This window comes from Neofelis nebulosa, chromosome 8, assembly GCF_028018385.1.
Source record: "Neofelis nebulosa isolate mNeoNeb1 chromosome 8, mNeoNeb1.pri, whole genome shotgun sequence".
In the NCBI taxonomy this organism is placed as follows: domain Eukaryota; kingdom Metazoa; phylum Chordata; class Mammalia; order Carnivora; family Felidae; genus Neofelis; species Neofelis nebulosa.
In genome coordinates this window covers 105,022,973-105,049,981 of record NC_080789.1, presented here as the reverse complement: position 1 = coordinate 105,049,981, position 27,009 = coordinate 105,022,973, and the positions used below count along the sequence as shown (strand labels likewise).

Here is a 27,009-nt window from a genome sequence, read left to right as displayed (position 1 = left end):
TCATGCCCCTATAGCCAACAACAGTAGCTAACTCACTAAGCACCTAGAACATAAGCCTAGCATTAAACCAGGAACCTCGTGTGAATTAACCTTTTTTTCTTTTAATGTTTTTGAGAGCAAGCACACATGTGCTTGCATGAACAGGGGAGGGGGTGGGGGGGAATATAGGATCTGAAGTGGGCTCTGCACTGACAGAAAGCCCCATGTGGGGTTTAAACCCATAAACCAGGAGATCATGACCTGAGCTGCAGTCAGACACTTGACTGAGCCACCCAAGTGCCCCTCATGTGAATTAACCTTAATCCTTGGCAAAGGAGTTAATGCCCCATTTTACATAAGAGGAAACCAAGGCTCAAGTTAAATAGAAAGGGTCTGCCTGGAATAGGAGCTCTCTTGAACAAACCCAAACTCTTAAATATGAGGTTTACGTGACCTTGGGCAAGTAGAGATTTCCTTATCTGCAAAACTAGAGGAGTGGATGAAATGCACTCCTGAGGTTCCTAATACACCTGAATGGTTCTGTGGGATTCCGGGAATTTCAAACAATTGCACTTCTATGGAACTGGACAAGTCTTTTATGTAACATTAAAACTGTCTTGTGAAGATGTTTAAGTGGCCAGAAGTCTTCAGGATTAAAAACAGACCCAGCACGTACTTACACTCTGCTCTGACCCACGTTCAAAGTTCATAACCTAGTCCGTTGACCCTCACCAACCTTTAAAATCTTCCCATACGGAGACAATGTGCTTGAATAAAGGAAAACTAGTAGTGACCAGCACTGCTAGCTGTTCCTGCAGATTTGCAGTCTCTGGAAAATGTAAGGGTCCATCTTGTCCTATTGCTGATCCTAATGTCAAGTTCTATACAGTTTATCTCCTGAGTATTTCCCATCTCCATTCCAGCAGCCCCTCTCCAACGTCACCATGCACCTCCAGCCCACTCTCCTGTCCTGCAAAAGGTTCCTCCTGTCTTGCATCCTCTCTTGCCCCAGGTGCACTTAACTACACTGCATCCAAATCCTACCTCTCCAACTGCTTAAAATCTTTTCCTATCCCATTTAGTCTGAAGGTTAGAAACTTTACTGTAGTCCACAGCCACTGTGGGGCCCAGCACAACCTTGCCAACCTTACACCAGCATCAGAGCACTGGACTCCACTCTACACTGGCCACACCACCTGAAGAGTAGAAGGGGGAAATTATGCATGTCATTTCACTTACAAGAGTGGAATCTCACATCTTATTCCTGTCTTCCATGTTTCTTCCATTCCCTTTCCAAGCACAGATCATCTCAGAGCCTTGTAACCATTAAGCTGAAATGAAAGAGGCTAAGGGCAGTGCTGAATAAAGCCAAAGGAAAGATCTACGTAAGAGAACTTGTCCTCTTTCTGGAAATCATTATTGCTGACTTTATGGCTGTAGTTCCCCAGCTGCTTGCCAACCTCAGATAACTTGGATGCACCCACTATCCTCAACTATAAAATCTAAGGCTCATAATAAAACCTTGTTTAGCGTGTAATGACACAACACTAAATACACCAATTTGGGAGGCAAAGTAAGAATGAAAGATTCACAAAGTGGTTCTGAGGAGAGATGATCAAGAAAAAAAACAATGCCAGGGCACCTGGGTGGCTCAGTAAGTTAAGTCTCCGACTCCTGGTTTCTGTCAGGTCATGATCTCACAGTTTGTGGGATAGAGCCCCCACAGCAGAGTCGTGGTCTGCACTGACATCATGGAGCCTACTTAGGATTCTCTCTCTCCCTCTCTCTCTCTGTCTCTCCCCTGCTTGCTGTCCCTCTCTTTCAAAATAAACAAACATTAAAAATAATAATAGTAGGGGCGGGTGGCTACTGGGTGGCTCAGTCGGTTAAGTGTCCAACTTTGGCTCAGGTCATGATCTCACAGTTCACGAGTCTGAGCCCCACATCAGGCTCTGTGTTGACAGCTCAGAGCCTGGAGCCTGCTCTGGATTCTGTGTCTCCCTCTCTGCCCCTCCCCTGCTCATGCTCTGTCCCTCTCTCAAAAATAAATAAACATAAAATAATAATAATATTAATAATGCCTTCATGACCTTCCAGACTTCTTTGGCTAGAAGAGAGGACTGGCCATACCCCATCCCCCTCCCCCAAGACATGTGGGCTCCAGGATCACCAGTCTCCTGTGCCCCTGTTAGGAGTGCTTCACACATAAAATTGTTGTTTGTATATATATATATTTTTTTTTTTCTTAATTGAAGTGGAACTCACATAATATAAAATTAACCATTTTAATGTGAACAATTCAGTGGTATTTAGTCTAATTACAATGTTGTACAACTGCCACTTCTGTTTAGTTCTAAAACATTTTCATCATCCTTTGTGTTTGAAGCCCATGTCCTCATGTTTTGACTTCAGAGACCATGAAGGACCACTCTTCATCCTTAAGTAAATGGCCAGAAGTCTTTTAACAGGCAACAACCCTGGGGTGCCTGGCTGGCTCAGTTGGTAAAGCATGTGACTCTTGATCTCAGGGTTGTGACTGTGAGCCCCCTGTTGGGTGTTGAGATTACTTAAAACATCAAAAAACAAAACAAAACAAAACAAAAACCAGACAACAACGCAGACAGGCTCTAGGATCAAAGCTTCCCAGAGTGGGTGGTCCCTTCTAACGGGCCAAACTTGTGAGGGAGGGGGTGGGACTCAAAAGGAGAGCAGCAAATAACAGCATTTCACTCAGGGCAGGGCTGCCCACACTGTTAATTCTACCTAATTTCTGGGTCAAGTCAGTCTGAGAAACAGGTTTCTGTCTTTAAGGACTTCTCAGAACCTTTAGTATGCTAAGGTGCACTGTAGATCACGAAGGAGAATGAGGAAGTCTCAAACTGAGCCCATTAGGAAGCCCTAGGCCCTGCCCCCCCCCCCAGGATGGTGAGTGACTCTGGACCTCACGTATAGAAAGCTGTGTAGAAAGTTTTAAAGGTCCTATTTCTTACCTGGCCTTCCTAAGCAGACAGAACTTGGACCCCTCTACTGGGGTCTACTCCTGGAGGAAGAAGTGGACAAAGAATCTCCCTAGAAATCCTTCCCACCTAACACCTCCCCACCACTCCCCACTCCCATAGCAGGTTTCTACTGAAGCTACCATTTGGCTGGTTGGTAAAGACTATGCCACTACCCACACAATTGTACCATGTCATCTAACCAGGAAGATGGTCTGGTTAGGCAGTTCTGGGGAGTAAGCCAAAACTGATACTGGAAGAGTGCTTGACTTTAAAAAGGTGAGCTCTAGATGGTGCCGGTGGAGACCCACCAACCATCCCCCTCGAAAGAGTCAAGAACATGGGTGCTCCTTGTGGAACCAGGGCTCTGTCCACATGGCTGTGCAACCCCTGTGTTCCACTTACTGTGACTATAATGCAAGGCAGTTACAGTAATTGACACACAGTGGGGAGAGGGACTTGGTCCATGTCATATTTCCTGAAGACTTATCTTTCCTCCCTTTCTAAATTCATTTGGTTCTCTTGACAAAAGCTAAAAGGCATGGTATCCAAGTTGCCATGTAACATAATACCATAATGACATGACCTACAGGACAAACATTAGCAGGCGCCCCTTGGCACAGAAAGGTCAAGAACAAGAAACTCAAGTAATGGAGAAGATAAAACTGAGGCACTGCAAAGTGCTGGGTCAGGGTATAATTTCAGAGAACTGGGTCAGGCCAGGGCACTTGGTGGCAGAAGCAGGGTGATCCTCATCTATTTTGTCCTGGGTTATTTATGAATTTATTTATTTATTTTACAATTTCATTCAAAAGGCTGGAAGAAGAGAAAACAATGAAGAAATAACAGAAGAAACAGAACTCAAAACATTTTAACTTTACATTGAGAGGTAAACATTTTTAAATTGGCTTTTTATTTTCCTACCCCTTAAAACCAACAATGAAGCTTAGGGTTTCAGCTACAATGGGAGAAGGATAGAGATATGGTAGCCGGAGGTTGCATGCAGCCCCTCCGTAATTAGATAATATATTGAAAGCATTAGGTACACCTGTGTGACACAGTACCTTTGAATAGACCCGGCCAACCCCACAGTATATGTATCACCAAAAACAGAAACATGAATGTATCTGCAGTCCCCAGCGTTTGTCTAGACTGCCTCCTGTTTACCGTTTTGTTTGCTCTTCCTTGTTTTCATCTTACCTGGCTGTCAGATCCATTGGGACCTCTGGGACAAAATGTGTCATCCCCCTCTCACACTCCCAGACAAAAATGTCCTGCTTTTCAGTGCCTTCTCCCATCATGCTCAGATACAGAAAGCGGGACCAGCCCCTGGTCCAACATCCCCAGGTGAGGTAGATATTATTTTTACAACGTTGGCTCCTGAAAAACCAGTGCATAACTGGCCTAGAGCTGCAGATCTGAACTTTAAAGTGTATTGAACAACTACAGAATTTTGCAAATAATACTTCTGATGCCCTGATTGATGAGGCACCCCAAAGAAAGACTTACTTAATCTTGCTGAACCTGTTTTTCTCATCCAAAAATACTGAATAATAATACAAGCTCTCAGGGTTGTTGTGCTCATTACGTGAAACAATATACATGAAATGTGCTTTACAGCAAGTGTAACTAAGGACCTTTCTAACTAAGGACCACAAAAGCATACACACACCATTTAAAAAGTAATTTTCACGTGGTAAGCCAGTATATAAAATATACATATATAAATATTTACAATTGAAACAAAGGTTTCACAAAAAGAATACTTACTACTCTAGAGTCACTTGGTATTTTCTATTCTATTGTTTTTTTTAAATGCTGGTTCAATTCACTACATTGTTTGCAGGGCTCCTAACAGGTAACTTATAGTTGTTTCCAAAAAAAACACTGTTGGAAACCATACAGTTGTCAATTATTACGATTATTATGATTCCCTGGTTTAGTCTAATGGCCTGGAGACTTCAATGCTAGGGCAACAAAGGAAGAGGTCAAGGTTATTAGGTCTAACCCCGGACAGCCTGTTGCCTGGGGAACAGATCGCCCCCCCCCCCCATTAAGATTGGTCTACCCAGGCTAGGAGTGGCCCATGCCCCTGTCACTCACATCAGATAAGCCCGCCCCCAAGTTCAGAGGGCTAGGAAGACCCACCTCCTCTTTCAGGTTAAGCGAGAAAGGCCGCAATTGGAGGCTCGAGTGGTGACGTGACTTTCCGCTTTGGCTGGCCTTCCGCTTGGGCTGCTCTCAGGAGGGGCTCGGGGAACATTTGGCAGGCCTCCCCGGTCCCTCGGCCCGTGCAAGTGCGATGAGGTCGGTTAGCTACGTGCAACGCGTGGCCTTGGAATTTAGCGGGAGCCTCTTCCCGCACGCGATCTGCCTCGGAGATGTCGATAATGATACGGTCAGTGCATGCGCACTGCGAGAGACGCGGCCTAGCTCTGCGCCAGGGTAGGGCGGGGCCGGGGAAATGGAGAAGCCGCCCTAGGGGTGCGGGGGGAGCGGAGCGCGTGCGCGGTGGGGCTGCGCGGTGACCTAAGGAGAACTTGGCAGATAGCTTACGTGCCTGGAAGTCAGGTCCGAATTGCACTGCTTCCCTGCCCTGGTGTTCTTTTAGGGACATAGATAACTGATCCTTTGCCTAAGTCAGTAACTGGTTCACAGTAGGAGCCTGGTAAACCAGTGGCCCGATATCCCGGCTCACTGCTTCTCTCCTTATGCAGGGGCATCACCTCAAATCACTTTGCCTTTCGAAGCCTCCATAGAAGCTTAAAACGCGCCTTTGCTGCTCTTACACGTGGCTCCTTGCGCCGGAACACACTGCTGTACTTTTCTGCCTCTCCACCCCACCACCCCATTCCTAATGCCGAGTTTCTGTAATGCCTGGTTTCTGTAATGCCTGCTGCATAGTACACCAAGCGTATGGCAACTTGAAAGCGCTATACCTTGGTTGGACTACAAAAACAATTGACATCTACCATCTCCGCAGCTGTTCTTTTTCTCGTTGTTGAAATGCATTAATACAGATAAAGCAGGTAGAACTATGCCTGGCCCACAGTTAACACCAAGTGTTAGTGTTGTTAGTATTTGATTCTGTTTCTGCAAATGTTTATTCAAGTGCCCATTGTGTGCGCCAAGGACTCTGCTATATTCTGGGAATTCCAAAATGAACAAGACAGTCCCAGCCCTCAGCTAGCTCACAGTCAGGTAGGGTGATAGTCACCAGAACAACGAAATGTAAGGAGGTGCATTGATGAAAATATGTAGAGTTTTGAGGTGGAGCATCAGAGGGGATGGGGGCTGTTGCTGGTGTGAGACACTCTTAACAGACTCTTTTCATTCATTATTCCCTATTTTTAATGCAAAGCACCTTATTGCCATCCTCTCCTACCCTCTGCCCCACCTTCCTATTCTGCCGTCTTCTCATTCTCACGTCCCTAACTGTTCTGTGCTCTCTTCCCTGGGGGAAAAAAGGGCTAAAACATACCCCTGCCCCCAGCCTCCTTTGTGCTGTGATAGAGAAGATATTTTATGAAGCCTCTTTTGGCTCTACTCCCTGTAGGGAGGAAGGAGTTATTCTCATAAATTTGTATTGTTTTTTGGACTTTCACATTTCGTAATATGCCAAGCAGTACAATTTTATGAGAAAATCAAGAGAGGCATTTTCAAATAGTAAATTAACAGAGTGACTTTAGGCGTACATGATTTTCCGTGTTATCTGATGGTCTTCTTTGTTTAAAAGGGAAAAATACCTGCCTTTTTTCATAGCTTCATGGCATCAGCTTTTTTTGGAAATTGTACTTTTCTAAGTAGATTGCACCAATACACTCAGTTCTACAATATTAGATATATTGTACTACTTTTTTTTTTTAACCCTGAGTTGTAAGCTCCATAAGGCTGGGGATTTATCTGCTTTTTCACTGCTATATTCCCAACACTTAGAATTGTGCCTGGCACATAGTAGGTACTCAGATGTTTGTTGAATAAATGAGGATTGTTATGGAAAGCAAATGTGATTATTTGTCTCAAAGCAATTTGAAGGGCTTTGCATGTTATTGATAAATATAATTGAAAGAAGGGCAAGTAGTTGAGATCGTTGCCTAGTGGTACATGTATGTATGCACGTGGTACATTCAGCCTGCATGAGTGTGGATAGAAACGCTGTTATTAGTTCAGCATTTGGGGCAGGAAAAAGACTTATTTCATCCTCATAAATCATTAGCCTAAAGTTCTTTGAAACTAATTTGTTTCCTGGTAAGTTGTGGGGGAAGGGAAGCCAGGAATAGGATGCACACCCTGTAGGACTGCCCATGGAAGCCTGGCTACACCAGGGGAAAATCTCTAGAAGGCTATAGCAGATCAGAGATCTCTCCTCCTGCCTCCTTTAGTATTATATGGCGACTGTACCCTCTAGCTGGGGTTTCTTAGCGTCCGTGAGTGACCTCCAGAGGCCAGAGCCAGGATCAGCCACAGGGAAGCAGAACTGCTGGGAAGCATTATAGCTGCCAGGAAGCAGATGGGCTAGTTTGGAAATGTCCTCTTCCAGGAGACCAGCCATTGCCTCACTGTCATTGCTTGGTCTTGCTTATCATTGCCTGGCTGGGCCACATTTACTTGGTCACTGCTCTTACCATACCCATGTCTGTGCCCTTGTTAAAACTGTAAGGTCCCCCTCAGTAGGGAGTCTGTGGCATTTATCTTTGTACCCCTAACTCACTATCTACCTTTACCTGGAAACTCAAGGGCTGACTGAGCATTCCCTTTCATTCTGATTTTTCTCTGTTTCTTAAAATCTTTTTTGTTAATTGTCTAGTAATTAAACATTTATCAGGGCACCTGGGTGGCTCAGTCAGTTGAGTGTCCAACTCTTGATTTCGGCTCAGGTCATGATCCCAGGGTCATGGGGTCAAGCCCTGTGCTGGGCTCCTCACTGAGCATGGAGCCTGCTCGGGATTCTCTCACCCTCTGTCTCTCTGTCTCTGTCTCTCTGTGCCCCTCTCCCCCACTCGCACTCTCTCTCTCTCAGATTAAATTAAATTTGGGGCACCTGGGTGGCTCAGTCAGATAAGTGTCTGATTTTAGCCCAGGTCATGAACTCATGCTTCATGAGTTCGAGCCCCATATTGGGCTCTCTGTGCTCAGCACAGAGCCTACTTCAGGTCCTCCATCCTACTCTCTCTGCCCCTCCCCTACATATGCTCTCTCTCAAAAATGAAAAAACAATTTTTTTTAGATCAAATTTAATTTAAAAGAAAAGCAAACATTTACTGAGGTGCTGGTATGGACTATGGCATTTGCTGAATGGATGTATAAAAAAAGAATAGATTGTGTGAAAGATACCAGGGTCCCTAGCCATGGAGGCCTTTTAACTAGAAGCTGAAAACCACCTGTTAGTGCTTGCTGTATGCCAGTCACTGGTTTGTTTGTTTGTTTGTTTGTTTGTTTGTTTTTTATTGTTTCTTCACTTTTGAGAGAGAGTGGGAGTGGGGCAGGGGCAGAGAGAGAGGGAGACACCGAATCTGAAACAGGCTCCAGGCTCTAAGCTGTCAGCACAGCGCCCATGAACTGTGAGATCATGACCTGAACCAAAGTCGGACACTTAACTGACTGAGCCACCCAGGTGCCCCTGCCAGTCACTGTTTTAAAGGTCTTCCTCTGTTAGCTCAGTTCTTAGAACAACTTTATTCAGTAAATACCCTTATGATCTTTGTTTTATAGATGACAAAATTTAAGCATAGAGAGCTGGGTTCAAATCCAGGCAGCTGCACTCAGCCTCTGTGCTGTGCAGCCTGCCCCCGGTGTGTCTGCCAAAGTCCTCTGGAGCAGCCGAAATGGAAACATCAGGTGGAGAGAGTTTAATGTCAATAAACTTGTTTTATGCTTCTGTGATCTAATATTCCCACCAGATATAATATAATATAATATAATATAATATAATATAATATAATATTCCCATAACTATTAAAAAAGTAAATCGAAGATTCAAATCAAGTAAATCATTGATAAATCCCAATTTATTTTTAACTTTATTTGTGATCTGTTACGTCTTTGTTGCCTTTAGAATTAAATCTCTTGAGAATCTGATATTCACTCTATTTTGAGAATAGGAAGGGGGTGTTGGCTGCCCACCCCTCCACCCCTTCCCTCCCCACCACCCTCCCACTCCTCAACAGGGGAAATCAGAAAGCTACTTGTGGAAACAGGGTTTGGTGCTACCTTGTTATCACTGTTTACCCCTAGAAAGGCAGGCAGCCTTTGCGGAATGACTGGGAAATGGAGTACCCAAATACAAATAGGAAGAGACTCCCTTCAGGGAACCCCCCTCCTGAGAGCTGGGCCACCACTTGGGGGCGCCAGAAGCCCAGAGTACAGAGGAGGCTGACACCAGCAACCCCTTCGTGCTGTCCCCTCCAGCACCTCCATCCCCTGTATATATTCACTCATACACACCAAGTTCAAAAGGCCCCCTTTTCTTTGCAGCTGACTTGTGTTGGGGTTGGAGATGTTTGTAGAGGAAGGAGAGCCCCCAGAGCTGACCTTGTCTTTTATTTGGCCCTTGATTAAGTACGTGGTCTGAAGTTCAATTTTCCAAAAGTTCAATGTTCTAGGTTGTTTTCAAAACATGTCCCATTGGCAATGGACAGATTGGAAGAGCTGAAATCAGGCAAGCGGGTCATGGAGCTATTCACTTGTCAGACTTTTCTGGGAAGAGTCATAGATTCCGTGTTGCCCCATTCTGCTATCCTCCTCTGACACACACACACATACACACACACACACACACACACACACACACACACCCCTGACAGGGAAAAAAAGAAACTCTGGGAGGGGTGCCCAGGTGGCTCGCTCAGTTAATTTCAGCTCTTGATTTCAGCTCAGGCCATGATCTCATGGTTTGTGAGTTCAAGCCCACATCAGGCTTATCAGGCTCCACGCTGATAATGTGGAGCCTGATTGGGATTTTTCTCTCCCCCTCTCTCTACCCCTCTCCCGCTCCAGCTCACGCTTGCTGTCTCAAAATAAATAAACTTTAAAAAATTTTTTAAATATGAAATTTATTGTCAAATTGGTTTAAATACAACACCCAATGCTTATCCCTAAAATTAAAAAAAAAAAAAAAAGAAACTGGAAAACTGTGGCTTTGTTGGTTGCAAAAGATTTTTACTAAAGTTGGCGAAGATACAAATTAAGGTCTTATGATGTCCCCAGGATGGGCCTAGAGAAAAGCTTCAGGTGGTTCCATAGGATCCCATCCTAACACTGTCTTCTCTCTCCGTTTGAAGTTAAATGAATTGGTGGTGGGGGACACCAGCGGGAAGCTGTTTGTGTATAAGAATGATGACAGTCGGCCGTGGCTCACCTGTTCCTGCCAGGGCATGGTCAGTATTCAACTTCCTGGGGCGTAAGGGGCAGAAGGATCCTTTCTGTGCAGGGACTATCAAGGCTGAGCCATACAGAAACCGACCAGTGTGTCCCAGTTCACCAGCTACTCAGCCAGCCACCGTTTCAGGGTTCATTCCATTCAGGGAGGGAAGCCGCTGGACAGTGCGCCTCCAGCTGGTGGGTTGTTTTTTATCTTCTGTTTCCGCGTGGCTCTCAGTACTTTAAAAACTGCCAAGGTCATCTGATCTCATAAAGTATAGTACAAAATGGGGGTAATACTTTGCATAAGTCTAGAAATATGATAGACTGGTTGTATTAGGTGTATCTTTTGCTTTGTCTTGTTCAGCCCAGACAGACTTAACTACTTGAGGTCTCCCTACTGCTCTAGGTAAACCAGACTTAGAGCACAAGAACGCGATTAGCACGAACTATCTGTGTAGGTCATGGGGCACAACTTTTCAGCAAATGATGGTAGTTAGCAAACCCTCTCCTTGCTTCACTGAGATTAGAGAGTACTGGTCTCCTTCAGCATGTCTCCCCTTTTCTTTGCAGCTGACTTGTGTTGGGGTTGGAGATGTTTGTAATAAAGGAAAGGTAAGAACTCTAAGGGACATTGGGATTTCGGTAGAACTCCAAGGCTTTGCCTAGATTGCTCCCCCTCTCCTGGTGGAAATCAGTTGAGAGTTAAAGGCTTTAGCCCTCACTTCTGTCCTTTAACGACCAGGCTTGTGCCCAAACTTCCCTCCCCAGCCATCCCTCCTATGCCTCTGCCTCTCCCAGAACCTGGTGGTGGCGGTGAGTGCTGAGGGATGGTTTCACCTGTGTGACCTGACGCCTACCAAGGCCCTGGATGCTTCTGGGCACCACGAGACCCTAATGGGAGAGGAGCAGCATCCAGTCTTCAAGCAGCACATCCCTGCCAACACCAAGGTCATGCTGATCAGCGACATCGGTGGGCATGGCTCTCTCCGCAGGCAGCCAGGGGAATAGGAGTCAATGGGTAGTAGAGCAGATGTCACGGGATTCAGGGAGGTAGTTAGTATTCATGGGTGCAATTATTATGCATTTTATGTTGAGTTACTAAGCTCCCATTATAAACTAGGTATCATTCTAAGCACTGTGATTGCAGCAATGAATAAAATGGACAAAAATCACTGCCTTCTTGGACCTTTCCTAGGAAGGACAGAAAATAAACAGTGTAAAATATTTTAAGAAGATTAAATAGTATATTGGAATGTAGTAAGTGCCGTGGAGAAAATAAACCACAGAAAGAGGCTAGGGAGTGTCAGGGTAGAGAAGTAGAGCTACCAATTCTAAATGGAGTTATCTGGAAAGTCCTTTCTGGGAAGGTGACATTTGATCAGACACTGAAAGTGGCAAGGGAGTGAGTCGTACAGATATAGGGCTGATGTTTTGGCCAGAAGCTGTCACGAAGGTGATGGTATGTGGCATGAATCAGGACACTCGAGTTGTGTATCTGAGAGAAGAAGCACAGCACAAAGTGTGAGGGGACTAGCACAGCTCTTGGGGTCTGAAGTTGTACTGGGTTTCGGCGCAAATGCTGATGATGTTAGCAGGAGGCGGAGAGGACGTGTGTGTAGGATTCAAGCTGATGAACACACATGTGGCTCCAAACTCGTCCTACTTTGTGGACCCACAGATGGAGATGGGTGTTGTGAGCTGGTGGTCGGTTACACGGACCGTGTGGTACGGGCTTTCCGCTGGGAAGATCTGGGTGAAGGCACTGAACATCCAACAGGGCAGCTGGTGTCACTCAAGAAGTGGACACTGGAGGGTCAGGTGAGAGGCTGAGCGGGGGGTGCTCAGGGAGCCCAGGGAGCAGGGAGGAAGCCCTCCTGCAGGGGCCCTCTTGGGAGAACAGTCGTGGGTCAGGGTTTAGAGTGGGAGGAAGGGAAAATCTCCTTGTTGAGAGAAATCCAAAGAAGAGAGTTTCAAATCAGGGTCTTAGGGGAAAATTACTAATAAGAGGCAAAGAGCACCAGGCTAAGAGTTAAGAGTGTGCTGGAGGGTGTGATGTGCTCTGTGTCAGAGTGTGGACCCTGGTTGAGACATGCACAGTGGAGAGCAGATGGGCTATGTGGAGACGATGGCACGAGGCAGGAACCCTACAAACTCAAATTCTTCCTCCTGCTGTTGCCCCCCAAGCCTGGGATGCTGTTCCCAGGGCCCCTGCCCCACTTCTCTCCCATGCTCTCGGCAGGGTCCCATTTCTGTCCCCAGCCCCCTTTAAGGCCTTGTTCCCTGGTGCAGGTGGACAGTCTTTCAGTGACTCCAGGGCCCTTGGGTGTTCCTGAACTGATGGTGTCTCAGCCGGGCTGTGCTTACGCCATTCTCCTGTGTACCTGGAACAAGGACGCCGGGCCCCCTCCCACCTCTGAGGGGGCCCCGGAGGGCAGCAGGTAAGGGCGCAGACCTGTGGATGGTGTGGGTGTGTGGAATCTAGATGGGCTCCTGGATGCACTAGCAGTGGACAGGACTGCAGTGGACAGAGCTGCTTCGGCTGAGTCCTGGCACAGCACGTTTGCCCCATTAAGGAAAATGATTTCAGGACCCAGGAAATCCTGGGCTTTAACCTCGTAGCACCTGGAAAAGATTCCAAGATTCTAACTTGGCAGCTCTGTCCCTCTCTTTTCTACTCGCCACATGGGCCAGACAGGGTCAGCAATAGATTTCCAGGCTGATTCACATCCTAGAAGCTCGTACAGAGATCGGGGCCACAAACGTCCTGCAGAACTAGGCTCATTTGGTCCCCACTTAGTATTCCTCCCACCCCACCCCACCCCACCCCCACACAGGGAGGCCCCGGCTGCCCGAGATGTCATGTTGCACCAGACTTCCGGCCGCATCCACAACAAGAATGTCTCCACCCACCTCATTGGCAACATCAAACGAGGTGAAGGTGGGGTGGGGACACAGGAGGGAGCTGAGGGGCAAGCATCAGTCCTGGGAGGGAAGATGCTGGGCCTTCCCTTCCTCCCTACCTTGGGCCGCCTCTCACCCCACCCTGTGTGCTCTGACCTTGCCCTACCCTTCACATTTTCTTATTCCTGTCCTTCTGTCCCTCCTGCAGGCCACAACTCTGAGATGGGTGGCTCCGGCCTCTTTGCCCTCTGCACCCTGGATGGTGAGTTCCTGCTGGGGCAGGAGGCTGTGTGCCTGTGGGGTGTGCTCAGGGGTCCTTGTCCTGCCCACCCCGGCCTGCCTGTCACCCTGCAGGGACGCTGAAGCTCATGGAGGAAGCGGACAAGCTGCTGTGGTCGGTGCAGGTGGATCACCAGCTTTTTGCCCTAGAGAAACTGGATGTCACGGTGAGAGGAACATTCTTACCTTCTTCACGTGGAGAGATGTGATACAAATGAGTCCATTCTCACTTCACAGTTCGCTCTCGATGTTTATCTAAGTCTCTTCAGACAGACTCTTAACTGCATCTCAAGTGAGTCTTTTTCCTAACTTCTCAGGGCTTAGTACCATCTCTGCACTGCCGCGGAATCTCTTGGCGGCAACTTTTCCAGGAGTAATGGCTCCAAAGAGAAATAATTTATTAGGGTCCAGAAGTGAGTTTTTGGCCTCAACTCCAGATGTATGTTCTGTAATTTTTTTTCCCGTCTATCTATGAGCCTCTCTTTACCAAGGCTGCAGCCCCAGAATCTGCGACACAGGGGCATACTTTGCCGTTGTGCATGTGTGACGGTAGGAGAAAAGGCACGAGGCTTTGAAGTCGGTAGAACAGGCCTGGGTTTGAGTCCTGATTCTGTGCTGCCTCCCTTCTATGCTGTGTGACCACGAGTGAGCGACTTCATTTCTATAAGCTGAAGTTTCCTCCATATAAAATTGGGAATAACGGTGTCTCCTTCATCAGTTGTTTGGTGACTGGGGCACGGAGGAAGTTTAGTAAGAAACTTAGGGCTGCTTTCCTTCCCGGCTGTTGGTCACCCAGAACTAGGTCCACAAGTCCTTTATGTGCTATCCAGACCCATCGTTCGGGCTCTTCTATTTACCAGCTCCCCGCCACCCCTGCATCCTTGTCTCTGGCCTTTTTCAGGGCAATGGGCATGAGGAGGTGGTTGCCTGTGCCTGGGATGGACAGACGTATATCATTGATCACAACCGCACTGTCGTCCGCTTCCAAGTGGACGAGAATATCCGAGCCTTCTGTGCAGGTAGGACCCCACCCCGTGGACCCTCTCTAACCACACTTGTCTGCCTCTCATTTCTACTCTCTCTGTGTCCCCTAACGTGCGTCTTCATAAACAAATGAGTTCTTCAGCACTTTTGTTAGAGAGTGATGGTGGGTACTGAATTACCGTCTGCACAGTTTTAAATAAGGAATGAGAGACAGTGACAGGTTCATCTCTCAATATCTTAAAGAATGGGATGAGTTCTTATCATCTGCCCGTCTGGGATGTGTGAAGGCATGGGAAAGTTCTCTCCCATCTGAGCATGTCAGAACTCTGTGAGGAGCATTCTCCCAGACAATTTGCATTTGTTCCAAATCAGGGACTTGGAAAGCAGTCCTGGCTTTTTCAGGTGACATGGGGAGATCTTTGGTTGCTGAAATGGTAAGAATTGTACAGCGCTCTGGTGTACATACTCCAGTGACCCAGAAGGTTAAAATGCCTTTGAAGAAGGGACTGCCACCAAAGAGAAGCCTTAGTTTCTTTTCTTTACTTTCTTTTCTTTCTTCTCTTTTTTTCTTTTCTTTCTTTCTTTCTTTCTTTCTTTTTCTTTCTTTCTTTCTTTCTTTCTCTTTCTTTCTTTCTTTCTTTCTTTCTTTCTTTCTTTCTTTGAGAGAGAGAGAGAGAATCCCAAGCAGGCTCTATGCTATCAGAGAGCTCACAAACTGTGAGATCATGACCTGAGCTGAAATTAAGAGTTGGGTCACTTAACCAACTGAGCAACCCAGGTGCCCAGCTTTAGTTTCTGATCGTGTTTTGCTAATCTACCCCTTGGACTACCAAGACTGTCCTTCATTCCTCCAAGCCTATCACTAAGATGGGAAAATCAGCAAAGCACTTTTGTGGGGCCATTCTGCCTGGTGAGTTTTTTTTCTTTTTTTTTTTTTAATTTATTAAGCCATCTTACCATAACTCAACACCTATTTTTTTTTAATGTTTATTTATTTTTGAGAGAGAGACACAGTGCAAGCAGGGAAGAGGCAGAGAGAGAGGGAGACAGAATCTGAAGCAAGCTCCAGGCTCTGAGCTGTCAGCACAGAGCCCGACACGGGGCTGAGACTCACAAGCTGTGAGATTATGACCTGAGCCGAAGTCAGACGCTTAACCGACTGAGCCACCCAGGTTCCCCCATGGTGTTTTTTCATATCTGAAATGGGAGGTATTTTACCTATTTTACTGAGTTCCCAACACAAATGGATTAGAAAGAGGGCCTTTAGGGGCATCTGGGTGGCTCAGTCGGTTAAGCATCTGACTTTGGCTCAAGTCATGATCTCACAGTTTGGGAGTTTGAGTCCCGCAACAGGCTTGGAGCCTGTAGCCTGCTTCAGATTCTGTGTCTCCCTCTCTCTCGCTCCTCCCCCACTCATGCTTTGTCTCTCAAAAATAAATAAACATTTTTTTAAAATTTAAAAAAAAGAGGGCCTTTAGCTTTCTGCTTGACGTCTGTGGGAGGGTCAAACTGCTGACTCCAAGGCCTCTTGTTCTCTGCCCTTCCCCACTGGGACTGGAACTCTCTGACCTTTGTCTCACCCCCACACCCTGCAGGCCTGTATGCCTGCAAGGAGGGCCGCAACAGCCCCTGCCTCGTGTACGTCACGTTCAACCAGAAGATCTACGTGTACTGGGAGGTGCAGCTTGAGCGGATGGAGTCGACCAATCTGCTGAAGCTGCTGGAGGCTGAGCCAGAGTTCCAGAGCCTGCTGCAGGAGCTGGGCGTGGGTGAGTCCCAGGAGTGCTTCGGGCCTGAGAAGCCCCATGCCAGGTGCCCAGGAGATCCACAGCCTCTGAACCGCCCCTTTCTTGCCCTCAGATCCTGATGACCTCCCAGCTGTCCGCGCCCTGCTTCACCAAACCCTCTACCATCCAGACCAGCCCCCACAGTATGCTCCTGCAAGCCTTCACGATCCCACCTAGCTGGACTTGCCCTCTTAGCTGAAGAAGGAGCCTCCTGAACCAACCCACCCCCCAAGGTATCCATAGTGCTGGAAGGATTGGGAGTAGACATCACAGAGGGGCATGGAAAGATGGCAGCAACCTTAGGGAAGCTGTGAACTATAGCCTTCATGGTCTCCTTGGTGAAAGAAGAGGCGAGTTGGCCCTCGGCCCTATTTCCTTATGTACCTCACCCATCACATCAGCAGAATCATAGAACCCCAGCCTCATTCCACATCATCTGGGACTGCCCCCTTCCTAGACCCCGCCCCCCCCACTTCCAAATCTCATTGTGTGGAAAACAGACTTGTTCATGAGGAGGGAGCACAGATCCTTTGCATGGCTCTGATGCCTGTAAGGAAACCAGACTTCGGAGCCAGTAGGGCAATGAGATAAGGGCTCCCCGCATCCCAAGCTCCGTCTTCCATGGCACAGCTCCAAGTCACTGGCATTAGGGATTATTACAGGAATGGCACACTGTTTTGCTTTTGAAGCGGGGGTCTTTAATTATCTTACAGTCCGGTCTTAATTGTTCCCAGCAATGCTGAGATGATTGTCTTCTTTTTACCAAAGAAACTGGGCTAGCACTTTCTCATTTTGCCATGTTGCTTGTGCAACTTTGTGGGCCTTGCCCCCACATCCCCCCAAAACACCTTTAGAATCCGATGCGGGTTTATGATCCAGACCACAATCAGAATTCTATCTTGGACCATTTATATTCCTTCTGCTCTCGATTCTGTGCACCGTAAGTTAGTGTTTTTCACGTTACAGGCTGCGATTCTTTGGTGGGTAGTGGTCAGCATTGTTTGAATAAACGAAATGGGGTAGAATAAAATAGAAGGAAAAATATCAGAGTGTCATACTCACAGCATAGGGAAGTATTGTTCTGTTATAACTGTACATGTGCATGTGCATGTGCGTGTGTATGCTAACTGCTCTGTAAAATGTATTTCCTGCTGTGAGTTGTGTTCAGAGGAGTCAGAAAGCCATTGCTCTCAATTATATTAACCCAGCCAGACGGGTCAACCTGGGGAAAGGTCCACATTCACATCACCTTTCTGTAAGGGAATAAGGGCAGAGGTACCAATTTGGACTCTGATCGACATGGAGGGAAACCAGAGAAGGACATGAGCATAGAGAAACAGGTGTTTATTCAAGTGGAGAAGCAGCTGGGCTGAAGGCCTGCCACTGGGTCTGGGGTCTGCAGTTATAGAAGCAGCAGGAGGCAGGAAGGAACAAGCAGAGCCAGGAAAGCAGAGGTTATGGGGCAAGGCAGTGAGGGACCAGGGTACCCACATTACACGCGTGGTAGTGAGCCCCCTCCTCTTCTCTTGAGGTCAGGGGACTCAGCTGGGAAAGGCAAGACCAGATGTCACAGGGCAGCTGGTTCTCTAATCTACCCCAGGCTCACAATCTTGTTTCCACCCCAACGTCCTAGTTCCCTAGCTGAGGTTAGTTACACCACTGTCTTCCTCTCCCCTTCGTCCGTGACTTGAGAGACTCAAACCTGCCAGAAAGACGCTCAGGGTGTCTGGCTCCTTAAGGTTTGGGTTCCTCTCTTTACAGTGAAGATGAAAAGCCTCCTTGTTTTTGTGCTTTGGCTCAGAGCCTGGCAAGGGATCAAAATAAGATTCCAAAATAAGACAAGCTCAAGCTCAGGAGGCCAGAGATGAGGGGAAGGAAGAACGTCTAATGAGGTGAGTAGTTCTAGAAATAAGAAAGACTACTGGTTAGGTTCCAAGTCTGAGTACGGCCAGGCCCTGCCATCCTGTCCACCTTGTAGGGGCAGTTCCCAACAGGGTTCCTCTCCATCCCCCTGAAGTGTAAAAAAGCAAGTGGAGGAGGAGAGACACCTGGAGAAATGCTAGAGGTACACCCAAGGTTTTGCACAGGGAAATCAAATAATAACTGACTTCCGACATTTGCAATCCCAGGAAAGGTAACTGAGAAAGCTTCTGAAGCTCCTCTGCCAACTCGCCTTTCTACTGTACCGGAGTATTCTGTTTCCTGTTTCTTCCCCCACTCAGCTGTGAGCAGATGTGCGCAGAATCAGAAAGGCAGGCAGCAGCAGGGACAGGACCCCTGGTGGGTGAGATGTGGCAGTCTAGTTGCAAGAGGTACTAAGCCCCAGGAGGGGAAGGGAGAGGCATGGGAGTGAAGGCCACCGAGGGGTGTGTGGGGTGGATCTGGAGGCAGGTAAAGGACAGTACGGGCTGCAGCCTTTGACTTGGACCAGTTCCTACCACGCCACGCTTACATCCTTTTCCACAGTCCTGATTTGGAGGGGAACGGGGAGGCCAGTCCCCTGAGATCATGGGCCCTCTTTCTGGAAGTCTTCTGGAGGATTGGGCAGTTGCTGAGAAGCAGAGAAGAATGTGGCTGACTGAGGCCAATGGGACGGCAGGGTCAGGGTGGTGACAGAAGGGACAGACGTGATAGTCCCAGGTAACTGGCTCTAGTAATGCCCCATTCCCCAACATGGCTCTTCCCCGAGGCAAGGTCCTTCCCCCGGGGACTGACTGGTTCATCAGTCACTGGCCAGGCTCTTGGTACAGAGGCAGGAAGGGCAGCTCTGGGAAGGGGGCCCTCAGCCGCAGCACTCCATGCTCGAGGTCGATGCAGCACTGTGGGGGGTAGGGGGAAATGTGTGCTTCTCTCAGCAGGTAGCCTCTCCCTCAGCCCTCCCCCCCCCCAAACTTTCCACAGCCCCCAGCCCCCTGCTCCTTGCTCATCCCCCTGTTTCCATTCACCTGGAACTCTGTGGTTGTGGGCAGTGGGACCTGGTTCTTATGTTTCACTTGTGGGCCAATAAGGAACCTCTAAGGAAGCAAGGTGAAATCCCACAGCTCTGAGCCATTCTCATCAGAAGCTGGCCCACGCTTCCTCGCCTGTGCCTTTTACCTCTTTATCCCAGCCCTTTGGATCAGGCCCCAAATGTGGGTCAAGCGCCCGCATCCTTCTTACCTTGAGAGAAAGCAGAGTCTGCAGTCCAAGACAGAATTCAGGACTCTCAACATCTGCAGGAATCGTTTGAAAACAGAAGAGGCTGGAGGGCACCCAGGGGTCACGGTGCCCTGTGAGCACTCACTCCTTGTCTGCCCTCCCCACCCCCAGCTCTGAGGATCTGGGCCCAGAGATTGGGGGCACCTCATATGGTGCCAGGAGAGGAAGGCGGAAGAGGAAGAAGAGGCTGTGAATGAACGGAGGACTCACCCACAACCTGGGCTGAGCAGGCCACCGTCTCCTGGCCCAGCTGTAGCTCCAGCTGCTCCACCTGCGTGGGGGGCCCAGGTGCCACGTCCCCACCTGGGGCTTTGAGGACCTTCTTCCCTAACCTGTGGTTGGGAAGCAAGGGTTATGGCCACCACAGCCCCCAACCCCAATGCCTTTGTCAGCTGACGCCCCTCCCCCTACACGTGGGTTCTCATCCAATCCCTTGCCCCCACGTGGGGTCTGAATCCTTGTCTTCTCTACCAGAGCCCCCATCCAATCTTTTTTTTTCCAATTATAGCTCTATTGGTATATAGTTCATATACCGCAAAAGCTACCCTTTTATAAATGCAGAGGTTTTTAGTATATTCATAGAGTTATGCAACTACCACTACTATCTAATATCAGAATATTTTCATCACCCCCCCTAAAGAAACCCCATCCCCCTTCCATCCTTTTAGGCCGCACTCTTACCCCAGGCGGCTGAGGCACCCAGCCGAGATCTGGTTGTGTTGGGTGCCTGTGTCCACGGCCACCCGGAGCTCCTGGTCTCGGCACTGAGAGAGAGGGTCGCGGGGAGTCAGTGAGAATGGATTGGGCTTGGATCCTTCACCTTTCCCAGCCCTTTGATGACTCCCTCTCAAAAACGAGTGAAGGGAATGAACCAAGCCTTTCAGAGTGATCTTTATGGCACTCATGCAATTGAGGCAAAACTGGCTCTTAGATGGAGGAATCAAAAAAAGAAATAGAGCTGTCTATGGGGAGATTATAAACTTGGGAACCACTTGACCAGAAATGGAGATCTGTTTGTGTAGAGGAATTCTTGGGAAGCTGGGGGCTTAGGTTAGAGAGGTCTAGGTGAGGGATACAGGAGGGGTGAGAAGACCAGGCTGTCTTGCCGGGAAGTTCAGATGAGGGTAAGCGACAGGTTTACCACGGAAACAGACGGGTTCACTTTCTTCTGGATATATACAGACATTTGTGGGTACACTTGGACATCCCAAATGCATGTCATTTTCTCAATCCAGACTTCTGCTGAGCACCTGCTGTGTGCCAGAGATGTTGCTGGAAGGTACATCAATGAATGCTGTGCTCAGGTGTAGGGGAAGTGACATGTAACTAATGCATGGTAGAAAGTTTTAAGGTCTATGAAAGGGTTGTCAATAAAGTGTCCTGGATATTGAGAGGGAGGGGAGGCTTTTTCTCCCCTGGGGAAATCAGAAAAGGTTTCAAAGAGGTAACAGTTGAGGCTTTAAAAGGTTCTAGAATGTGGCCACAGACTGGAGAGCAGGAAGAGGAAATGCCACACAAAAGTGGTGGCAGAGGAGTGGTGGGTGTTCAGTACCGCTGGGGTGGTCAAATGGCTCTAGAGAGGACAAGGCTGTCATCGGGAAACACTGGCAAGTATTTATACATGCGCATTTGGAGATTACATTTGATAAAAGGGTTGGCATGGACACGTGGAATTGCACGGAGGGAAGATGGGTTGAGGTAGAAAGTAGAGAATGTACAGGATCCCATTTTTAGGTCCAACCTCGGGGGAGAGGTGCTTTTTCTCCCTCCCTCCTTCCCTCACCACCCAGGGGAGGAAGGAGAGTGGCAGAAGTGAGCCGTTCACAGGATCATTCATGAAAGCCAGTGCCCTGGGAGGCCTCTTACCTTGCAGTTCACCAGAAGAGCAGGAATCTGTGTCTTGCTGGTCTTCCTCCTGCTCTCCTGACTGTGAATCGGGGCCTGCGCGGGGGGAGACTCCCCCTGAAACCGACTCTGGTTTCCCTCCACCAGGCGTCTTTGGATCACACTGTGCGGCTGCTGGCTCCGTCACAAAACAAAGAAGGCAGACAGGTCTAAACCCAAGTATCCAGGCCACTCAGCTCTCCCACCTTAGATCTCCCACGATGTTCAACCCAACCCCACCCCAGTCCCACGTCTCACGGGAGTAAGAAAGGGGCAGGATCTTACCCGAGTCCCAGCCGTCACATCATTATAGCAGAGTGAACCCTCGTATCAAATCATACTGTTTTGCTGAGACCCCAATAGATTGCTCAGCAATGAAGAAATGAGAAAAGAACAGTCCATTCTAGGTTAGACCAACCTATTGACTGCCAAGACCTCTCAGGAGCTAGTATTATGCTTGGGGAACTTTTTGTCTCAGGTCTACAACACATTTTTAACATTTTTTCCCCCTTTGTTTCCCCTTCTGACCTCATCCTTCAATGGGCTGCAGATCCCAGAGTTGATGTTGTGATGGAAGTCAGAGAAAAAAAGTCACATCTTCAAAACTAGGATGCTTGAACCATCCCTCGCCTGAAACCACCTTCACTCCATCTGGTCAATTTACTAAGTTCTGCCAGCTTTGTCTCCTGTATTTATAGAGTCCAACCCTGCTTTGTACTACTGCCTTTATTCAAGCCTCACCTCAGCTGTCCCGGATCACTGGACCACCTCCCTAAGTTCCTAAGAACTGGCCTCCAGTACTGCTGTCTCTCAGACACAACTGCTTGAAGCCAGTGATTATCTAAGACCCTTGCTACTCGGGTGCTTGAGTGGCTCAGTCGGTTAAGGGTCCAACTCTGGATTTCGGCTCAGGTCGTGATCTCACAGTTCGTGAGTTCGAGCCCCATGTCAGGCTCTGCACTGATGATGTGGAGCCTGCTTGGGATTCTTTCTCTCCCCCTCTCTCTACCCCTCCCCAGCTCAAGCTCACGCTCTCTCTCAGAATAAATGAATAAACTTAAGAAAAATAAAACCCTTTCTGCTCAAAGTGTGGTCCTCAGATATGTAGCTTTAACATCACTTGCCATCACTTGGAAGCTTGTTAGAAATGCAGAATCATGACCTACTGAATCAGAAGCTTCATTCTAACAAGATGTCCTGATGATTCGTGTGCATGGTAAAGTCTGAGAAGCAGAAAAGGAAAACAAAACTAACCATATTACTCCTGTTTAAACTCCCATCAAAGCATGCCTGCTTCCTGTTGCATGATAAAGCCCAAACTTTCAGGGGATGCACAGCCCAGATGACCTGGTCACAGCCTCATCCTCAGCCTTGTCCTTCGCTCCGCCTATCTGCCCCCATTGACCCTACGTGTACTGCTTGTACCAGGCTGCTTGCTCCTGGCCTCCACACATTTGCTCCTGTTCAACCCCCTTCCTGAGACGACTCTCATTCTTCTGTGGGCCAGACTGGATGACTGGTTCAACGTACTTTGTTCCGGAGCTACTCTTTATTTGGGAGAGAGGTTTTTATCTAAGTCTGGAATTCCATGTGTGTCCTGTAATTAACACAGGGTTTACCTCCTCCAGGAAGCCCTCTCTGACCTCTTTGTACTCTTCATTCCACACGCCAGGCTGGGGCCAGCATCCCTTCTCTTAGCTCCCTTTGTCATGCTTCTCACAGTTGTTATTTGTGGCTTTTACTCTCCCATTAGCCTGGAGAGCCTGTGACATCAGATCTTTATACCCCAAGGCTTAGCTTAACATATAGTAGGCACTCAATAAATGCTTGTTGAAGAATGACTCTATCTGTCCAGGCTCACACATCCTTCTCCACCTGCCCTTTCTTCTTGGGAACGTGGGATTGTTTTTCTACCCTTGGTTTAATGAGCCCCTTGAGACTTGCTGCTCCCGCCAGCAAGGCTGCCAGCAGGAGACCCAGGTCTGGGAAAAGGGCAGTGAACTCCAGGGCAGGCCGGAAAGAGCGGCTCTGCAGTTCCCAGCTCTCCTCCCACCTTTCCCACGATGGACACAGCCTTCAGGCCCCCACTGCTGTGAGGTTTGCTCCAGAGTCATCCTAAGGAGGGAGACGGTGGGGTCCCCCAACCTGTTGTGTCTTCACTGCCAAAGCCACACAAGGTAACTGCTTGAGATCAATTTGGGACGTCCTGAGGCAGTGGGGTGAGGTGAAAAGCTCAGGACTTATCAAAAGGCTGGACCTGCCACACTGGGATGGTAATGTTAACAGAGCCTCTAATCCAGGGCCAGATGGATGTAGGGTGGTCTCCAAACCATAGAGGCTCAGAGGTCCTAGCCACCGGGAGCCAAAGCACCAGCTTCCCTGCTGTCCCGTTTCTCCCTGTTTCTCAGCTGTGCTCTCTGTGTGTGTGCAAGAGCAGCCCCGAAGTTCCCTGAACTGAGATCTCGGTCTGGTCACTTTTCCTGTTTGGGAGCTGCCGGGATGAGGCTGGGAATCTGCTGGCCTCTGGGTTGGGTTCCTGGAGGAGGAACATTTCGTCTGAGAGGAATCTGGTAGGGCTGGGTCAGGAAAGGGAATGAGGGGCTGCGTTGGCTGAGGCCCCTAGAGTTGACTTCGTGCCCTTCAGTTTGGAAGAGTGTCCTCCTCTCAGACCTTCTGATGAGGAAATGGGTGAGGGAACAGAGTGCTTCCAAGCAAAAGCCCTCCTTTCTTCTAGAAGAGCCGCAGGCCACAGAGGGTTCCATTTTCTCTGGGCCCTACAGAACTTACTTTCTCCCTCAAGCTAAATGGAGTCGTAGCTGGAGGAACAATCATACTCAGACCTTAAATAATGCTTTCTATTTTCCAGGCTCTTTTCTAAGCTCCTTATAGGCATTAGTTTGTGCAACTCCCACAGCAATGCCATGAGGGAGATACTACTAATTTCGTCCTCATTTAGCAGATGAAGAAACAGGTTCAGAGACATCAAGCAATTTGCCTAAGGTAGTAAGTGGCAGGGCCAGGATCTGAACCCAAGCAGCGTGGCTCCAAAGCCCATGCTCTTCACCACTGTCTCGGTGGGGGCGGGGGAGGGATGAGTGTACGCAGCTGCCCCTGACCCATTCACCTTCTTGTTACACCCCCACCCCATTCCTTCTGGAGGCCACGGCTGCTGCAGGGAGATGGAAAGAAAGAAGCCTGGAAGGGCCATTGCCCCTACGAGGAAGTAAGGGGGCACTCAGGGGGCTGGTGGCCCAGGCAAGAGCCATATGAAACCCTGAGGCTCTGGAAAGGACAGAGGCCCTTAGTGCTTCCATTCTGGAGGGAAAAGGCAAATGGATGGTCAGAGCTGGTAGGAAGGAATCCGTTGTTTAGGGACAGGAGAGAAACCATAACCCTAAACTGGCCAGGCCTCCAGGCCCTCCCAGCAGTAAATGACTGCTCCAGAAGGTTCCTGTGTCCTTGTAAGCCTCTTCTCCTAGAGAGCACAGTTCCTCATCACCCCCAAGATAAGTCTTGGGCTGTGTGAGAGAAGCTGACTGAGCAAGGAGACTAGGCCCCCCAGAGCCACCAAGCCACGGGAGCACCCCCAGTGAAGAGTCTGAGGATGGTCGGGGTGGAGCCCCTCCACCTGGGACTACCGCTGCCCCACTCTCAGCAAGGGAGGGGGGATCTGAAGGTTAGGGTCTGCAGTTTCCGGCCCTCCGCCCCCTCCCCAGGATATAGGAAGAGAGAGGGGAAGGGTGGGGAGAGGGCTGCCTCACCAAGTCCTTGGAGGTGCCGAGCCTCTTGAGGCTGTCCAGGGGGAGCAGGTCGGCAGAGTCCTTGTGCAGGAACTGGGTGGCCTGTCTGAGCCGGCGCTGCTGGCTCAGGGGGGCTCGGTCGCGAAGCGATGCCTCCTGTCCCCTCCTCCTGGAGTCTCCCTCCACTCTTCTGGCCTCCTGCCGGGTGGCCCCTGCGGGGCTCCCGGAGCTTGATGAGCAGGGCGGGGGCTGCTGAACCGTCCTCGTCTCCATCCCCTCTGCCCCGCCACCCGTGGCCCCGCCGCTTCCCGCCTCCCTCAGTTCCGGGTCGCAGCTCTCCTGACAGGAGGGTCTCCCCGGGGGACAGAGTAAATCAATAAATAACGTGCTGGAGCAGCCGCGTCAGACACCAATTTCCCCGAGATTGCAGTAGAGGGAGTGAGGCTCCGGCTGGAAAAACCCAGCACTCCAGGAGGAGGGGCGGGGGTGGGGGGTGGTGGTGGTAGGCTCTGCAGCGCGTCCAACTCTGGGGTCCTGGTGGGAGCGGTCGGTGGAAGGGGTGTGTGTGTGTGTGTGTGTGTGCGCGCGCGCGGGCGCGGGCGCCTGCAAGCACGAGGGGTGTGACGGTGTTGTAAACTGTCAGGGTGTCCGTGCCAGCTTGTTTGAAAGGCAGTGCGTGGGTGTTGGGACGGAGTCAGCCTGCGTGTGGGATGCGGGCACGTGCGGCCCTGTGCGTGTGCCCTCCCGTCTCCTCTTGCGCTGCCCCGCTCTTTTCTCCCCTGGGGCCCTCTGCAGTTCGGGCTTGGGGGGCAGGCCAACAGCCAGGTTCAGAACAGAGACGGGCGGCCTCAAAATGGTCTTCCCCCCTCTCCTTGTCAACAGGAGAGGCTTCACCCTTCTGGGTCTCGACCTTTCGGATGTGGCGGATGTCAGAGTCTTATTTATTCTGGGTTCTGGATTCCAGGGGGGCAGCAAGAGCAGCTCTGAATCTCCCCACAAGCAGCGCCCCAGCATCTCCCTCTTCTTCTTCTTCTTCTTCTTTTTTAAAGTTTATTTATTTATTTATTTATTTAGGGAGACAGAGACAGAGCACACAAGCGGGGGAGGGGCAGAGAGAAAGGGAGAGAGAGAATTCCGAACGGGCTCTGCACTGCCATGTGGGGCCCGAACCCACCAACCGTGAGATCAAGGCCCTAGCTGAAGTCAAGAGCCGGTTGCTTAAGTGACTAAGCCACCCAGGCACCCCTCCCTTTTCTTTATTTAAGGCTTCTGGAGTCCTGGCTCTTTAAAAAGTATTACAATTCAAGCATGCAGAAAGTTGTAAAGAATAACCTTTACCTTTTGCTGGCCACCCCAGTGAAAAAAAATAACCAAACTATTGTAAATATAGTCAAAACGCCCCCTTGCACCACCCCTTCTCCCCAGATAACATCCTTTTCTCAATTTGGCATTTTAGCATTCCCACGTTTGTTCACTCTTTATGCATGTACGTATATGTGTATCCGAAGCAACATATCATTTATTTTGCCTGACACATTATATATGACCTTCTGCAGCTTGTTCTTTTCTGCCCATTACTTTATTCGCGAGATTCATCCCTGAGCTATGCATTCTCTTTAACAGCTGTATGTTTTTCCTTTATATGAATACATCACACTTAGGAAATTTAGATTATTTTTCTACAAACAATGGTGTTTTGAACATTTTTACACTTGTGTCCCGGGCACACATATGAGCATTTCTCTAGAGTACATACCTAGGTGTGGAATGGCCAGGGCATCAGCTCACAGCTTTCCCCCTTTGGCATAATGCCATCTTGCCCTCCAGAGGATTTATACCAGGGTGCGCCCCAGGCAGCAGTGTCCAGGGGTTCCATGCCCTCCCCTTCCTCACCAGCAC

At 49.0% G+C, this 27,009-nt stretch overlaps 2 protein-coding genes and 1 long non-coding RNA gene across 9 annotated transcripts; 1 reads left to right on the top strand and 2 right to left on the bottom strand.

Annotated features, from left to right (window-relative positions):
- Positions 1 to 2,250: 2,250 nt before the first annotated feature.
- On the bottom strand, positions 2,251 to 5,117 carry LOC131520187 (uncharacterized). Its single transcript, XR_009265968.1, has 2 exons — positions 2,970 to 5,117; positions 2,251 to 2,526 (listed from the first exon to the last, which is right to left on the bottom strand). It is a non-coding gene; the product is annotated as an uncharacterized LOC131520187 (long non-coding RNA).
- Positions 5,118 to 5,146: 29 nt separating this feature from the next.
- On the top strand, positions 5,147 to 22,457 carry ITFG2 (integrin alpha FG-GAP repeat containing 2). Of its 5 annotated transcripts, none has more exons than XM_058744051.1 (14): positions 5,147 to 5,373; positions 8,688 to 8,813; positions 10,256 to 10,351; positions 10,908 to 10,949; positions 11,136 to 11,307; positions 12,016 to 12,155; positions 12,627 to 12,775; positions 13,172 to 13,269; positions 13,447 to 13,500; positions 13,593 to 13,684; positions 14,419 to 14,536; positions 16,097 to 16,270; positions 16,362 to 16,521; positions 21,921 to 22,457. In XM_058744051.1, the coding sequence occupies exons 1-13, from the start codon at positions 5,278 to 5,280 to the stop codon at positions 16,463 to 16,465; spliced, it is 1,461 nt and encodes a 486-aa protein (XP_058600034.1). In that variant the 5' UTR covers positions 5,147 to 5,277; the 3' UTR covers positions 16,466 to 16,521; positions 21,921 to 22,457. The 5 variants fall into 5 exon arrangements, with proteins under 5 accessions (XP_058600034.1, XP_058600033.1, XP_058600036.1 ...); XM_058744050.1 differs by having other exon boundaries at positions 11,106 to 11,307; XM_058744053.1 differs by lacking the exon at positions 8,688 to 8,813.
- Positions 17,612 to 25,939, bottom strand: NRIP2 (nuclear receptor interacting protein 2). 3 transcript variants are annotated; one of them, XM_058744058.1, is made up of 6 exons: positions 25,132 to 25,900; positions 21,353 to 21,505; positions 20,168 to 20,250; positions 19,697 to 19,818; positions 19,448 to 19,465; positions 17,612 to 19,107 (listed from the first exon to the last, which is right to left on the bottom strand). In XM_058744058.1, exons 1-6 carry the CDS (start codon positions 25,381 to 25,383, stop codon positions 18,890 to 18,892), a joined length of 846 nt encoding a protein of 281 aa, XP_058600041.1. In that variant the 5' UTR covers positions 25,384 to 25,900; the 3' UTR covers positions 17,612 to 18,889. The 3 variants fall into 3 exon arrangements, with proteins under 3 accessions (XP_058600041.1, XP_058600044.1, XP_058600043.1); XM_058744061.1 differs by having other exon boundaries at positions 18,890 to 19,107; positions 19,448 to 19,500; positions 25,132 to 25,906; XM_058744060.1 differs by lacking the exon at positions 17,612 to 19,107 and having other exon boundaries at positions 19,209 to 19,500; positions 25,132 to 25,939.
- Positions 25,940 to 27,009: the final 1,070 nt, after the last annotated feature.